The sequence below is a fragment of the Channa argus genome, chromosome 23 (assembly GCF_033026475.1).
Source record: "Channa argus isolate prfri chromosome 23, Channa argus male v1.0, whole genome shotgun sequence".
Lineage (NCBI taxonomy): Eukaryota > Metazoa > Chordata > Actinopteri > Anabantiformes > Channidae > Channa > Channa argus.
Window position 1 is genome coordinate 9,896,838 of NC_090219.1, and position 15,819 is coordinate 9,912,656.

General features: G+C 46.0%; 1 protein-coding gene across 2 annotated transcripts in view; it reads left to right on the forward strand.

Moving 5' to 3' along the window:
• The first annotated feature begins 2,497 nt into the window (after positions 1 to 2,497).
• met (MET proto-oncogene, receptor tyrosine kinase) overlaps positions 2,498 to 15,819 on the forward strand; it is a 55,174-nt gene continuing 41,852 nt past the window's right edge. Inside the window, exons 1-2 of one of the 2 annotated variants that reach the window (XM_067493188.1) lie at positions 2,498 to 2,902; positions 4,310 to 5,501. In XM_067493188.1, the coding sequence (XP_067349289.1) occupies positions 4,311 to 5,501 (1,191 nt within the window). In that variant the 5' untranslated portion in view covers positions 2,498 to 2,902; position 4,310. The remainder of the gene's footprint in view (positions 2,903 to 4,309; positions 5,502 to 15,819) is intronic. The other variant, XM_067493187.1, reaches the window with a different exon arrangement.

Here is a 15,819-nt window from a genome sequence, read left to right on the forward strand (position 1 = left end):
GTGGAGATACAGGGGTTGGAGGTTGCACACTTCTTGTCGCCCCGTCGTCTGGGAGCTAAAGGAACTGTGAGAGCAAAAGAATCCATCTGCAAAATGAGAGGTCGGAGCATCGGAGTTTACTGTACGGGTCAGCAGTTACTCATGGCTTGTGTTGACCCTGACGGTGATAAATAACCCGTGTGGGACGAGGTTTGGGTGCGTAAACAGTAAAAACTGAGGCAGAGTGCAACCCTGCTGCCCCCTGATTATCATTTGCTCACGTCCACTGTTGTTTCTCTGGGACTTAGCCCGGCTCCCTTCATTTGTCAGTGGACCGACTATATGTGCTCACCACCAGCTCCAGCAGATGGCGTCACAATAAGGGTCCGTTTTAAACTTGGTCATGCAGCTTTGGAGACACACATGAAACTGCTCTGTTTCTGTACGATAACTTAACGAATTGTATGTTATCTCAGTGACACTTCCCTGACTAAATAGAGTTTGAAAAGGTAAAAAAAAAAGACTTGATTGTTGAACATGTAATTCCTCCAAATCTTGGGCATTAAAATGGCTTCTAGGAAAGCTCTCCAAAATATTTTGGAACCTGGGGGATTTGCTCCCCTTCCAGCCAAAGGGCATTAGTTGAGGCCCAACAGTGATGTTGGGTAATTAAACGTGACACATAGGTCGCATTCCAGATCATCTCGAAGGTTTTAGAGGCTGTGGAGGTCAGGGCTCTGTGCGGGGTGGCCAATATGTCCATAACCAAACTGGGAAAGCCACTGGATGCATGGGGGGCATGTTGACATGCGAGAGTCTTCCTAAAACTGCTCCTACAAAGATAGAAACACAGCAGTGTCAACATGTCAGTGCTACTGAAGCACAGGGTTTTTCTTCCAATGGAATGAAAAATCCAACTACGATGCAAACGGGTGTCCACAGTCTTTGGACAATGCTGCGTGCGTGTAGGTGTGCGAGTGTGTTCATGTGCGTTTATGTATTTTGCGCTTTGGGTGAACTGACCCTGCTCAGCCTCTGTGCGTCACGCCACACACACACACACACAGAACCAACAGATAGCAGACTGGGAATCGCAGTCCCGTTGCAGGTGCAGCGTGGTTGCAAGTTGCGGACCATTCCTGCGCTTTGTGTCACGCGCTGTGGTTTCCGCATTCTGCATGAAGGGTCAGCGCCGCGGGCGCGTCCTCCTTAAGGGCTTGTTCCCCGCCTGAACCAGAGCGGAGTGTTACCACCGCAGCAGCCACGCGGACACACCCCAGAGGGTACACAGTCAGACACACACACACACACACACACACACCCTGTGTTGGAACACGAACACACCCCCTTGGCAACGGTGTCAGTGAAACCCTGAGGTGAGGAAAAACAAACGGGGCCACAGAGAGTGAAGACGTTTCCCAACACACACCAGCGTTTCAGACAGTGAGCCTTTATGAGAGCGAACTCACACACACACACACACACACACACACACACACACACACTGAAGCTGACATTTGTGGGCATCGACTGTAGGTGATGCTCTCACACAGCAACATCATCCGCGTCGACTGCCTGATTTCACAGCTCGAACTTGATTGTAATTAATTGTAAAGTGCGCGAAGTTTTAAGACAGAAGGACACATTTTGGGTGGGGGGGGGTCCAGAGGGCACGTCTATGGCCAGTCTCAGCTCTCAGAATGAATACACCAGACAGTTTAACTGTAGGTGAGACTTACGCACTTGGAAACCGTGAACACCTCACTGACTCAGAGCCAGAGACATTTTATGTCTAGTTTTAAGTTGAAGGTGTCATAAACGTCACGGGCTCACTCATCCGTCCACTTGAGCGCACTCATCCCCTGCGTGTCTGTCTCATGATGGCAAATGTGTATGTCCACTTCTCAGCAGCTCTGCACCTATTAATTATCCATCCGCGCTCCGTTATCAAGGTTTCCAGGGTTTCGCTCTAACTGCCTTTCAGGAAGTGGGACAAAGGAATTTTTTGTGCTGCCCGATGTGATTCATGGCTGAAACACACACACACACACACACACACACACACCACACACACAGTTGGTTTAGCCTTTATAACTTAGCTCATTATTTATGGCTGAGTGAGTCGCTTTAACATGAAAACGAGGAGAGTGACTCAAAGAGAGTCAGGTGGACCAGAAGGAACAGAACGCCTCTTTTATACACGGAGACTATTTGACCTTGGTCTTGCTTTTTGTTTCCCTCTGTGGGCCCGGGGACGCATTAGTGAAAGTGTGTGTTGTAAACAACTTTTATTAGTTTGGAACCTCAGACACATTCACTCGGAGAAGCTGCCCATTTTTGAAAAAGAGCTTCCAAACGAAGTCTGTGAAGTCATTCTACATGAAATAACTCAAACCCAAATTCAGTGATGCTTCTCTGTAACTGATTTTCTTCTAATTGGTGTTTCGGTGATCCGAACTCGCAATTTATTGTTTGCTCAGTTTCACAGCTCTGTTTTTCTGCCTGTGTGTGTGTGTCCCACCTGATCCCCGCAGACGCGAGGGGGCTTCACACACAAGCACCTGGACACGTCACGGAGCTTGGAGAGAGAAGAGGCGGAGCTTTACGCGCCACGGAGTTGTGAGAGAGCGGTGGCGGCGGCAGCGTGTGGACGCGGTCAGTAACGGTTGAGTCTCACAGCTTTCATCTGGAGGGAAACTTATCGGAGTTTGACAACTGGAAACAGCAACATTAAAAGATACATAAATTTAAAAAACGGACTCATTTTGCTCGGAGTTACTTTCCCAGAATTAGGAAGAAAAAGGCGAAATCCGCTGCGACCACTGTGGACTTGATGAGAAAGTCCAAAAGTCTCGTTTTTTGGAGCGACTACTGGAATATGATTTGAACAAGAAGAACGGACAGAACTGCTGCTCGCTGACAGGTGAGGTTTTCTTTTTTAGATTTTGATTAGATTTTGCATTGACTTCTCAATTTCCCTCGAAGTGTTTTCGTGCGTAAAAACGCAGAGAGGTCCTCTCGATTTGGAATCTCACTGCCGCCCCCCCCTCCCTCCTCCTCCTCCTCAACTGGTCACAGCAAAGAGCGTGTTTTGAAGCATGTTTTTTCTGGCTTCTTCCCATTTGTGTTTTGTTTTTTTGGGACCTTTTTTGCCATGAGTCACTTTCCTCAAACTGGAAACAGTTTCACTGTTTCCCATTGCGATGAGGCTGCGCATTTCTTGCGTTTGGTGCAGGTGCGCAGTAATGTTCCCCTATTACTCATCATTTTAGACCAAAAACAAGTTGATAGTCATCTCACATCCCCTTAATAAAGGAAATCTGTCTCTGGTGCTTCCTAACATTCCGTAATTACACTTTATCATCTTGGTTGTTTTCTTGCAGTGTTGCCTCAGGCTCCTATAGCTATTAGTGGTTTTCTTTTTAAGTCCCTGCAAGCACCTGTTGGTTGTGTCGGTTTCCTGGAAACATGTGACAAACTGAACGTTGTACCTCAGACTTGCTCTAAAACGTAAACGGTCCACTAACTGTGAGACCCCGCGTCATAAATCACCCGAGACTCTTGACACAAGCATTTCCAGTGACTTTATGCATCAGACCTGCTGTGCTCGATGCTATTGCCTTGTTTTGTCTTACGTTTGGGAATGAAACCACATCCAAATAGGACACACGCAGATGCACATTTTGCAAATTCTCTGGTGTCCCTCTCACGCTTTCCCTCCCCGTCCCGCCACTAAAAGCGTCTCCCACTGGATTACCATTTAGCTACTGAGGTTATTTATCATTTTGCAGAATGGTTCTCCCTTGGTGCCCCCCCCCCCTCCCCCTCCTCCACTTCTTCTGTTTTAATTGAGTTTATCTCTGCTCCCTTGGGCTCTCGCCGTCTAAACTTAGACCCACGGTTGCCCTGCAGAGCTGGCCTCCTCTCTGGGTGATTCACGGCTTTGCCCTGTGCTGTGGTCACTTGGGAGCAGAGCTGAGCAGTCCCACTGCTGCTTCTCCTAAGGTCAGTGGATTCAGAAGTTGAACCACACATTATTAGGAGGCTTGATATTAAAGCTTTGTGTCCAGTCATTTCAGAGTGACTGGTTTGGCTGCTTGTGGTGAGTGATTAAACCCTGGTTTAACGCGCTGTCACAGTCCTATTGATCCGTCTAAAAAGGGGTTTTCAAGTGGCCTTGTTTCTTTTTAGCACACGTTGTGCCTTTTTTTTCCCCCCACATTCACACTCCAGACAATTGAGGCCACCTATTTGGACATGTCTATGATGAATGTGATGAATTCTTTGTGTTGTACCCACTCATTGCTCATGTCTCTTATTTTTGGAACAGGATGAATCTGGGCTTGCTTCATCTCATCATGCTGCTGTGGGCCCAGGGCCCCAGCGTGCTGGGCCAGTGCGGTAAATCATCAGAGAACAACAAACTCAACCTCTCCGTAACCTACGAGCTCCCAACGTTCACCGCAGAGTTCCCCATCCAGAACATGGTGACGCTGGATGGGATTATCTATGTCGGGGCTGTAAACAGGATCTACGCCCTGGGCCCGGATCTCAAGAAGCTGTCAGAGTACCGCACGGGGCCGCTGCTCGCCAACGAGACTTGCGGCCAGACGCCAACCAGAACAGGCAGAGTGGACAATCACAACATTGCCTTGGTGGTGGAAAACATGTATGACAAAGGGCTGTACAGCTGCGGCTCGGCCGACAATGGGGTTTGCCGCCGTCACGTTCTGGATGAAGATGCTGAGCTAAAAACCGTGGATGAACATGTCTACTGCTTCGCTGACAAGGTTAAAGAAGGCCAGGGTCAACCCAGTGACTCTGATATTGTGGTCAGCCCTTCAGGCTCCCAGGTGCTCAATGTGGAAAGTAATGTCATCCAGTTTTTTGTTGGGAACTCTGAAATCCCGGGCTCAGGCAGCTTTCCAGGCACTGCAATCTATCACCACACCATTTCTCTGCGGAAGATGAAGACCAGCCAAAATGGCTTTACTTTCTTTTCCAATGGGTCATACATGGACCTGTTTCCAACTCTACGTGGGAACTACTACTTGCGCTACGTTCACTCGTTCCAGAGTGGACCTTTCACCTATTTCCTTACCGTGCAGCAGGTGAGCAGAGACTCTCAGTCCTACCACACCCGCATTGTTCGTATGTGTTCTTCAGACCTGGTCATCCGCCGCTACGTGGAGATGCCTCTCGAATGCATCAGCACCGATAAGAGGCGGCGACGCTCCACGGAAGATGTGAAGGTGTTCAACATCCTGCAGGCGGCTCACGTCACCAAGGTGGGCAGAGACGTTGAACTGCAGAAGCAGCTGAAGGTGGACGAGGGGGATGACGTGCTGTTTGCCGCCTTCGCCCGTGGAAAGCCCAACTCTCCTGAGCCAACGCCAAATTCAGCCATCTGCATCATGTCGCTGAAGCACATCAACAACATGTTCAAGATGTATATGCAAAAGTGCAACACGGTGGACCCCTATCACTTCACTGGATCAGACAAGAAGTCCTGCTACAATCAGGTAAACAGTCAGTGGGGGCTGGGCTGGATATTGTGGAGATCACGCTTTGCATTTGTCTTTTCTTGTTTGAATGTAAATGTTGCACTTTTCCCAAATGTCAAAAAAGCAGAGTTTCAATTTGTTTTAACCTGATTCTTCAAAAGGACATTTATTCAAGCCCTTAAAGTGATGTAGATCCAGCTTCTGTTGTATCCATGGCTTTGTTTTTTAGAGTGATAGGCCTTAGCTTTCTGTCTGCTCTGCTAGAGTGACTGTCTCTGGGTGGTCTCGGTTCCAGACCGTCAGTGTCTGCTGTGTCCTTGAGCAAGACACTGAAGCATGACCTTCTCCTTATTGTCCCCTGATCTCTGACCAATATAATTAGGGCTGTACAAGCAAGTCTCCCTTTCAGAAACGTGCGTTTGAAGTGCTCCAAAAGTCCTTCATAATGTCTTTTATGTCCTCTTTGTGCTCATGGCTTGTCATGTGAGGTTGTTTACATCCCTGTGTGAGCACTGTAGGACTCCTTTCTCATATGACACCTCAACCAGAAAGCTGCTTATCAAATGCAATGATTCAATATGATTTCTTTACTTTAGCTTGTTTTCGTTATGGAAAAATTAGTTTTTTTCCTGACTAGTCATCTGATGTGGATGTAAACACTCACTGCAAGTTAGCACTTTATCCAGGTAACGATTGCTCCAGTTGATATGCACTGCACTAGAGTAGCAGCCCCTCCCCCCTCTCCCTGCTGCGGGGGGCCAGTTGTTACCTTGCCAATACTTCCTCCCCTGCAATCCATCAATGTTAGCCCAATCGGTCGGATGAATGACCCGATCAATAGTGACATGAAGTTAACTGTCGACCACCCTGCCCCCTCTGTGACTTCATCTTTACTTAGGTTACTTCATATCACCAGTCAGGTGGTGGATTACCTTCGTATCCTGGATGTATTTATCGCTGAATCGGTTGCCAAAGTGCCAGCGCATACAGAAGTAACACACCTGATAAAAGCTTCTTTCTTAACAACACGAGTATGTTTGTGTTACTATACAGGGTGTTTTTTGTTATCTTATGGCAAATGGTAGATGGACACTCTCTTTTTTTTTTTTTTTTTTTTTGTGGAGCATTTCTTAACCGACTCGTGGACACTTAGCACTGCTAGTGGTCAATAACTCTTGATGTTTATCATTTAAAGTTAGTTATATGGCTGAAGGCAACGGGAGATAAAACATGTCTTATTGTAGAGCTGTGCTCCCGAAGCCTCCTTTGATGCAGAATAGATCATAGAGAGACCTGAGAGGCGACATGTGGTGAATGTCTTACAATGGATTCGAACCAGCTTTGCAAATACACACCATTACATGGTAGGTGGGTGTTTGGGTACCTCAGTGCAGTCCTGACAGCTATCAGCATTGGAGATCCACAGGGGAAAGGCAGGAATGCTGGGGGGGTGGAGTTTGGGGGCATGGCATATCTGGCTCTCAGCGAGCCGTGATGAATGGCTTGGGGATAACAGGGCATCAGCAGCTGGGCGGAAGATGATCCCCCCCCCCACTTCAGCAACCCCGCAACGCCGGTGAGGCCTCTAGCCCACTCCCTATGACCCCCACCTGTTAGCAGCACCTGTGGGAAAGTGGAAGTGGCATCACTAACACCTCTGATGGGCTGGACGCTAATGTTGTGTGATCTTTTATTGAGGTGATGCACGTTTTTGTCGGGAGCCATAATGTACAAAGATGGAAAACAGACCGCCGAACAAAACCACAGGTCGCCTGGCTCTCGTTGTCTTAAGTGAGCAGATGTGAAGCCTCACAGCGAACAGATTCTGCGGTGTTTTGGAACGTGCGAGAGCCAGAAGCAGGCCTCAGAACCTGTTGTGCTGCTGTGCAGAGAAAGATCGTCTCGTTGCAAATCAAAATGCACTGAGCAAAGCTTCCCTTCGTGACACCCCAAACAGTAATTTTCTCTTTCCGCCTGTTTGACAGTGACTGGCGGGATGAAAACTGCTGTTTTGATTACTCTAGAGTGAGAGTCTTCTATTCTAGTGTTAGACATTCTTTCCTCTTGACTCACTTGATTACTGGGTCGAACTGAGGTATGACATCAGTTTTGCTGGAGGTACAGGAGCATCTCTGTGCTGTATAATTAGACTCTGCTTAGTACGTCTCTTGCTCTGTCTGCAAACAATGTAGTTTAAAGTAAAGCAAGTTTTAAAATGAAGTTGACTCACAGCTGTATGACTATCTGCACACACTGCAGAAGTCCCTTTTTCAGCACCCCAAGCTCTGACACCACAACTTTTTTTTTTCCCTCTGAAGGAGTCAGCAGAGACAAATGACCCAAAAATCTGCTGCTTCAAAATATTCCCATTTCTCATCTTCAAAGACGCAGACACAGCAGGTCAAGTGCTGAATAGTTCGCAGCCAAAAGAGCTTTTATCTCGGTGCGAGTGGGAAGCTGTTGTCAAATTTCTGTTTATTGCTCACAGCCTTGCTTGTATCCTCTTGTCCTCAGCTGCCAGGTTAAGAAACAAGCTGTAAGGACAAACGACCATTGAACAACTGCCCATCTAATGCTCAAATGATCTAATCGCAGCACGGCTTAATAGATTTATGACTTGCATCCAGTGGCATATGGCAGGTAGACTCCCTGTTATCTGGAGGTTTGGGAGAGATAAGGCTAAACATTCAGAGGAGGCACACATAAGCACGCAGGAGGTTATTTTTATCTTTTCCACAACCAAACTGTGGGTTTCTAGTGGAAAACTCCCAATAGGGATCTGGACGAGGTTGTACGCTCAGGGTACAGCCAGGGCATGTTTGAAGTTTTTAAGTGGTGGTTGTCAGCTGAGACGTGCCTCTTAACTGCGTTGTAGGCAGCAAGACATGATAAATGTCGTAACGATGAGTGGTTCTCTTTTGGGCTGCGTGATGGAGCAAATCCGCTGATCTTGTAGCTTTTTGCGGGGCTGTTTCTGCTCGCGGTTCCATGAAAAGCACAAGCCGAGGAAATGATGCCCTACCAGTGAGACGACACTACCTTTGTATCGGGCTACATTTGTGCTGCAGTTCAACATGCATTTTGTGATATGTTTCATTTCCTATGAATCTCCGGGTGTCTTGGGATGCATCACCGCCGCCGAGCAAAAGATTGAGGGCTGCGCATTCCCGTAGCTCTGCACCTCTTACAGAAATACACAGATGTCAAAAACACTCCCCAGAATGTGCTGTTGCTTGACAGTATCACTTCAAAAAACACGTAAGGCCATTTTCCCGGGTAATGTAGCGTGCAGAACCATGGCAGGGATTTGGAGCATCTCTAACACGCTTGGCACCCATTCCCATAAGTCTATTGAGGGAGCAGGAACATTTGCGACTAAAAATAAAGAACAGCCACATTGGAGGTCAGAATTATCATTGGATTACCATTGATTTGAGAAAACCCACCAAATGCTGATTGCTTTTAAATTGAATCTTTGGCCTGATTGATTATTGCCCGTGTAATATAATTCCGGGCCAAGGGACACTTTTGACCGACAGTCATTTTAATTAGCTCGTCTGTTTTAATAAACCAGCTCTAAATGCCGAGGCCCTTTTGAGTTTATCTAAGAACTTTGCATACAGTGCATAGCAAAAGAAGGCAGAGGAAGGAATGTGTCGCAGGTTTGTGCCTGTTGGAGGTCCTTAAGAGGCCAATAAACAAAAAAGCATGCATATGCAACATGTAGTCTGTAGTGGTCTGAGGAATTTGTAACGCCCACAGCTGGTGCACAGAGGAATTAGTTGTGTGCAAATGTGTGTCTTTAAGGTATGTTCTGTATCGTCACTGCTGCTTTTTCCGAGTTTTCTCTCTTTTTTTCTCTTTCTTTTGGTTCTAGAGTTACACAAAAGCGAAAATCTAGGATTTGTCAGGTCCCTCGAACCGTTATTTGACTTAACTGGATTTTGTAAGAGTTTTATGTCTGCAGTGCACTAGGACGGAGGCAAAGTAAGACGGAAAAGTTTATAAAAATTGCAGCAGCAAGTCGAAACCAAAGCGAGTAAGTGATTTGCTGACAGGTCAGGGTAGCACCTTCATTTAAGCAGGTAGACTCCACCAATAGCAAACTTGATTTCATGGGAGACCTGGGAAGTTTCCGACATAACAGTCCATCATGAAGCACATATGCCAAAACAAATGTGGCGGCGACCAGTGTTTAACACACGGAGCAACTTTTGTTGAAAAGGAAAAAAGAAAAAAAGGTAATGTCCTTGTTAGTAGAAGATAAATAAAGGTTTAGTGGGTTTTTAAGGTACTGTTGATATAAAATTATCCCGAAAAGCCAAAACAAGCCAAAGAAACTCTTTGGACTTGGCTTTTGGCTTTTCTTGACTCATATCCTTAAAAGTTAACAATGATGCTATATGATTCTTAATGGAGAGCAACAACGTGCCTGCGTCTTGAATTGCAATTTGGGTTTTGACTTGTTTCTCTTTGTTTCTTTATGTCCAAAAGCCTCAAAAGCACCTCCAGAAATGGCTGCATCGTTCCTACCACAGAAGTACAAGCTGTCCTCAGTCTCCATCCATCTGCCTTTAATCTGTATTTCACTGTCATAATCTATAATATTTACTTTCTCAGTTGCCTTACAGCTACTGTAATACACTAAAATCTGCATGTACAAAGCCTCAAAAGCAACGTCTCCCCCTGTGTAGCAGATGTGCTGTAATAACAGCAATTACTGATCAGTCAGTCAATCATCACCTAATGTGCCCCTGATTTTTCGTACATTTACTCTAGGTTTCCACAGTGTTAGCGTTTCGGATGATTAGACTCGCAGACGCCTGACAATAGATGTACTTAACACTGTAAATCTCTTAGTGGTGCTGCTGATTCAGTGGGTTTGGCTGTGGAGGTCACGGTGTTGAGCCCCGCATGCCCAAGCCTGCTTATGCCATCACTGAGCTGGTATTTGTTCCTTTGAACCCTCCAACTGCATGAATCAGACGAACAGAATAGGAGGCTTTACTTGGACTCCTAGTAACACCACAAGTAACTTTGTGCAGTTTTAAGATGCGGCAAGATAAATACAACACCCCAGAGGAAATCGGCAAATGAGTGGCACCACTAGCTTTTATGAAATAATGTAAACGGGCGGGTCTCCAGCAGCGTACGGGAATCAACAAAAGAATGAAAGCGCAGACTTCTTGTACTGTCCTGTCCCTGCCGCGCGCCTCGGTTTTTGATAAAGAGACTAGTGCAGTGTAATGAGAACGAGATTCGACCTGCATTCACACTGTCACACACACATTTATCATCGATGTTCACACATGCGTTTGCACACAGAGCAGCGGGACAAAACTCCTGCATCTGGTGGCAGGTTGTTGTTTTTGTTGTTGTCAGATCAGTTTGCCCACATCAGCAAAACAAGGAATCATCATCTGCTGTCTTCTCTGATATCAAATAAAAAGACCTACTGCTGCAGGTCATGCACTGTTTGTACTGTTTGTACTAAATGTGCATATGCAGAAACAGTGGATGTATTTTACAGTTGCACTGTGTTTATGTTGTGATGAACAGAATCACATTGCGACTGTATGTGTGTGACGTGACGCTTGCGGCTTTTACACAGACCAACAAGAGATTTGAATACGTGGACAATTCTAATCTGGATTTTGGATGAAGCTAAAAATGATGACTATTATTTATTTTCTTATTGAAAATCAACGGCTCAGTTAGCGCTAAAATAATAGTCAGTTGATTTGAAAGGTAGAAAAAAACAGAAGGCGCGAAAAGTCACAAAAGAAGCTCTACGGTGCAACAAGCAGAAAAATAACAAATGTGAGCTAATATTGACATGTTCTAACATCCTGGGAGGTCTGTGGAGAGAAGTCTGAGGTCACGGTGAACCCAGAGGTGCTTGTTTCGGCGGCAGGTGGACTCGTTTCCATAATGTTCAGGATTTTGAACGTACGTGCTGTGACTCGGCTTTGAACGGGGACACGGCATATCAGTGTGTTTTTTTTCGCGAAAGCTGCCAGCTGTGCGCCCACTCCTCCCCCCCACCCTCAGGTGGACTGTTGTGTCACCTGGCAGCCGTGTCCAGGCGGGTTCCTCTTACGCGAGGGAGAAGTTGGCACAGCATCTGCACGGCACGTCAGAACAAAAGGAAAAAACAAGCTTCTCATGTCATTGTTCATAAAGCCTAAATGTAAACTCGTGCCAACCATGTGTGACCACAGGTTGATTTGCGCTACCGTGGATCATTGGGCTCATCTTACAGAACAACACATTTCACAATCGTCTGATAGTAGAAGATTAAACTGCCGAGCGGCGCTTGCAGCATCGTTATTTCAACATCGCCCCTGTATCCCAGTGTGGAGTCAGTGTGAGCCTGTTGATGTCTGCAGGCATTTCCTGGCAATTTTCTGCATGATTTTACATCCACTCAATGTCATTCTTTAGCTTTTAATTCAAAGTTAATCATTAGGCTTTTTTATTTTTTATTTTGCTGGAAAGCTGTGTGTGTGTGTGTGTGTGTGCGTGCGTGCGTGTGAATCCGTTTGCATGCAGGTTTTGTATGCACATCTTATCTTTGCTCCCTAGATAACGAGCGGAGTAGTAAATGTGCAAACCTCCAGTGCCTGCAAGCTGTTTTCCAGTAAAATAGGTGGGAAATTACAATCAGCCAATACAGTTACATTTAGGACACAGCTGATAAGATCTTTAGTGGTCACTACACCTCGGTCGGATAAACAGTAATTTAAAGTTTTGCTTCTGTCATCTTTTTTTCATCTTCGGATGTAGGATTTCGTTTTCTCTGTTTCATGTCACTGGAAGCGATATTTTGTATATACTTTGTTTCCAGGCAATTACGCAAAGTACAATGGTAACAATAGTGGCTGAGTCATGACTTTTTTTGTTGTGTTCTGTTTTGTTTTGACACCGTTTTGCAAATGAGATACATTCTTTCTGCTGACAGACTTGTCTCTGATTGGACATCTGAAATGTTTTCCTTACCAGTGTGGAGGCATTTGCCAAAAGTGCCAGAAGCCATTCATGATACACTTGCTCAGTGTCAAACACGGAGGAGCTTAGCTCCGCTGAGCTCATGAGTCAAGGCCCTCGAGCTATTTCCTAATCAGCGGCGTGACTCCTACTGCTGTATTTCACCACGTAGTGATATCCTGCTTTCTACTGAGATGAAGCGTGTGGATGCTTATCTATCAGCCCCCTCGCTCCCAATGAAGGACCAAAAGCAATCTCCTTTTCTCTTGCTGCTGCTGACCTGAGCGACGGCCTCACCTCAACCCTGGATCACTCTCATTTCCTTGGCTCTGGATCCTACAAGCTTTGTCATGAGGTATAAGTCTGGCTCTTTGAAATGCTCATAATCACAAAGTTCACCAGAGCAGCAAATGATCCCAGCAGGCCTGTGGTCACTGATGCTAGAAACAGAAATGAAAGCTTACCTCATCTCCATTTGCCTGTGGAGTAGTATTGGTAGTAGTGAGTGCACACAGGATGCAGTATTCCGATGTGGTATGTGTTTCCTGACAGAGTCTGGTTGCTGATACCAAGACACGTGGACCGAATCGTTCAGCCAATTGATTATGTTAGATGCAAACTAGCTCACTTGCAATTATATTACAGCATCTGACGTATGGAAAGCATTTGTATGGAGAGATTTCCTTAGAACAAATGCCATTTGGATGAACTGACCCCTGTAAGTCTTTGTTGATATGGACAATCTGCTCAATTTCCACCGATGGACTGATAAAAGTTACACAGACTAAAGTAATCCACATTTTGTAACCCAAAGAGAGAGTGGATGCCAGGAAGGCTTCACCTCAGTTCAGGACTAATCCGACCCCATTCCATTCAGCCAGTAATCCCCACACAATGCAAGCAAAGGATTTGGTTTGAATGTGTACTTAAGTAATGGAGGCGAACTGAGAGGAAACCCTCTTCCTCACCTCTCTGTCCACAGACTCACCCTGTTGACACCACAGATTGTTCTTATCCTCCTCCTCATTGATCCAGGCTGGAAACACATTGCAGGAGGAAGGAGGAAGGCAACCTCACACCTGAGAAGATTGATTTTTTTTAGTCTTAATGAAGTCTTCAAGAACGGATGTTGTCAAACGTGGGTAAAGAGCGTTTTGGAGAAAATTGGATAAGCAGTTTGCTCTCTAGTCAAGGGGGCCTGGTGGCTCAGTGGCATATCATCGAATCCCACCCCACCAGGTGTGGCCCCACCCAGCCACTACCGACCACCTTGGTGCTGGTCCCAAGCCCGGATTTTTTTTAAAAAGGTAGGGTTGGGGGCAGTAAGGGCATCCAGAGTAAAAACTCATGCAGAGTCAACGTTCGGAACATGTTCCGCTGTGGTGACCCCTGATGGAACAAGTCGAAAGCCATTGATGAGCTTGTTTTCAAGTCAAGTTGAAACTATAATTGTTGCATCGCCCGACTTTCAAAAGTGAAACATGGAACTGAGTATTTGATCCTCATGAAGTGTGAACACTGAGCTCCAGTCCCGAACGTTACAAGTTCTGGCTTCTGGCTCGGTGGGCTCAGTGAGTGAGAGCACAAGCTGATCCCAGATGATCTTTGATGAATGTGCACAAGTGTGTTGGCCTGTTTTTTTACAAGTGTGAAAAAAGTAGCCCGATGTTGCACAGAGCCGTGGCCGCTCTGTGAGGACAGAGGGCAACGTCGATTTGTGTGTTGATTGCTTCGTCATGCAGTGTCCTGCACAAATAGCTGCCTGTTGTCACGATACGTGGGGAATAGTGACGATGTCTGTTTTCTGTCGGGGTTTTTTTTTGTTGTTGTTGTTGAGGTTTGCGTTGTTTGTTTGCATGCGACTTTGCCTTCACTTCCAGCTCTGTCGGCGTTCATGCAAAGTTGCTGGAATATTACATATGCTATTCTGTGTCACTTATTAAAAAGAGACCGATATGAAAGGCCGGGCAGCTGCGCAGTGCATTCCCTTTGAGGAACCTTTTCTTTTACACGCTACATTTCAGATTCCTCGTCTTGCACAGTCACTGGCACTTTGTTTGGTTTTCTTCGTCTGGCTCTGATCTGAGCTCCACTACGTTTCTGCCAGCACAACACCCGCCAGTGATCTCATCTCTTCCTGGATAGAACTGAGATGAGGAGGCCTGTGTGTTTAGACCTGTTGTTGACCCTCAGTTGATAAGGTGCCTCGCTGCCGCGCAGGCCAGTGTAGTTTACAACCAGAGGTTATCTGACTGCGCCTTAACGGCTGCCGTTGGGCTGCAGCTCTCCAGCTGTTGTTTCCCTGTGTTACCTTTTGATGAACGAGGCCCCGCAGGTCAGCCTGTCTCCAGAATAGAAAATTGCCTCTTATATCTCAGACTGAAAAAAAAAAAAAGAGAGAGGCAGAAAAACACTCATAGTCTTTAAATGGTAGTGAGAAGGCCTGGGGAGCTGTTTTTAGCCACGTGTGCCTCACAGTGAAATCTCCACTGTGAAGGTTCTGCCAAGTGTCTGCACCGGTGGATGGATTTGATTTTTACAGACTGCTAGACAGCAGGCATTCTGAGGGAAGAGGAGATTTGGCCGAATAACTCTGAAAAATGTCACTTTGGATCTCTACTTCAGTTTGAAGTAGGGATATACACCCCCCACCCCCCACCCCCCTTCTAAGTATACTGTAGTAATCAGAAGTAGCAGGTAATGATAATGCTAATAAAGTCGTGCATGTAAATGACTGGTGCTAACTCTCCAAAGTGGCCTCAGCACTAAATCACCCGTCCTTCAGGTTCATGCGTTCCTGTAATTCAGAGCACATGTGGGAATGGCAGCTGCTTCAGTATACACAACTGATTGCTCCGCTGAGCTGTCAGATTGGAGATTGATCTGACCTCAGAAAGACGTTAAATCTCATAACTAATGTCCTAAGAGACTAATATGCAGGCTGGAAGGGCAAAGCATGATGCGGAGTGATAATTACCCAGTGTCATTACTCATTTAGTTGCACTCCAGTCAGAAAGTATTAGGACAGGGTCTTTGGGGTTGTGCACAGTCATATTCATCCATTTAACCCCGTAGGCCTTTTTACTCTTGGGGACTATATATATATATATATATATATATATATATATATATATATATATACACATCACACTGCAATCTGCATTCGTTCCCACATTTCCAGCATATTGGGATACAACAAAAAATCTCTAATACTGATGTCCCAAAATTCCCAAAGCTTGCTATTCAAAACATGGTTGGGAAACTGTCTATTGTACTAGAAAACAATACTTGTGATCATGGTGCAAGAACTCCGAGGGCCCCTGCCACAGCATCCTCAGACCAGATGTCA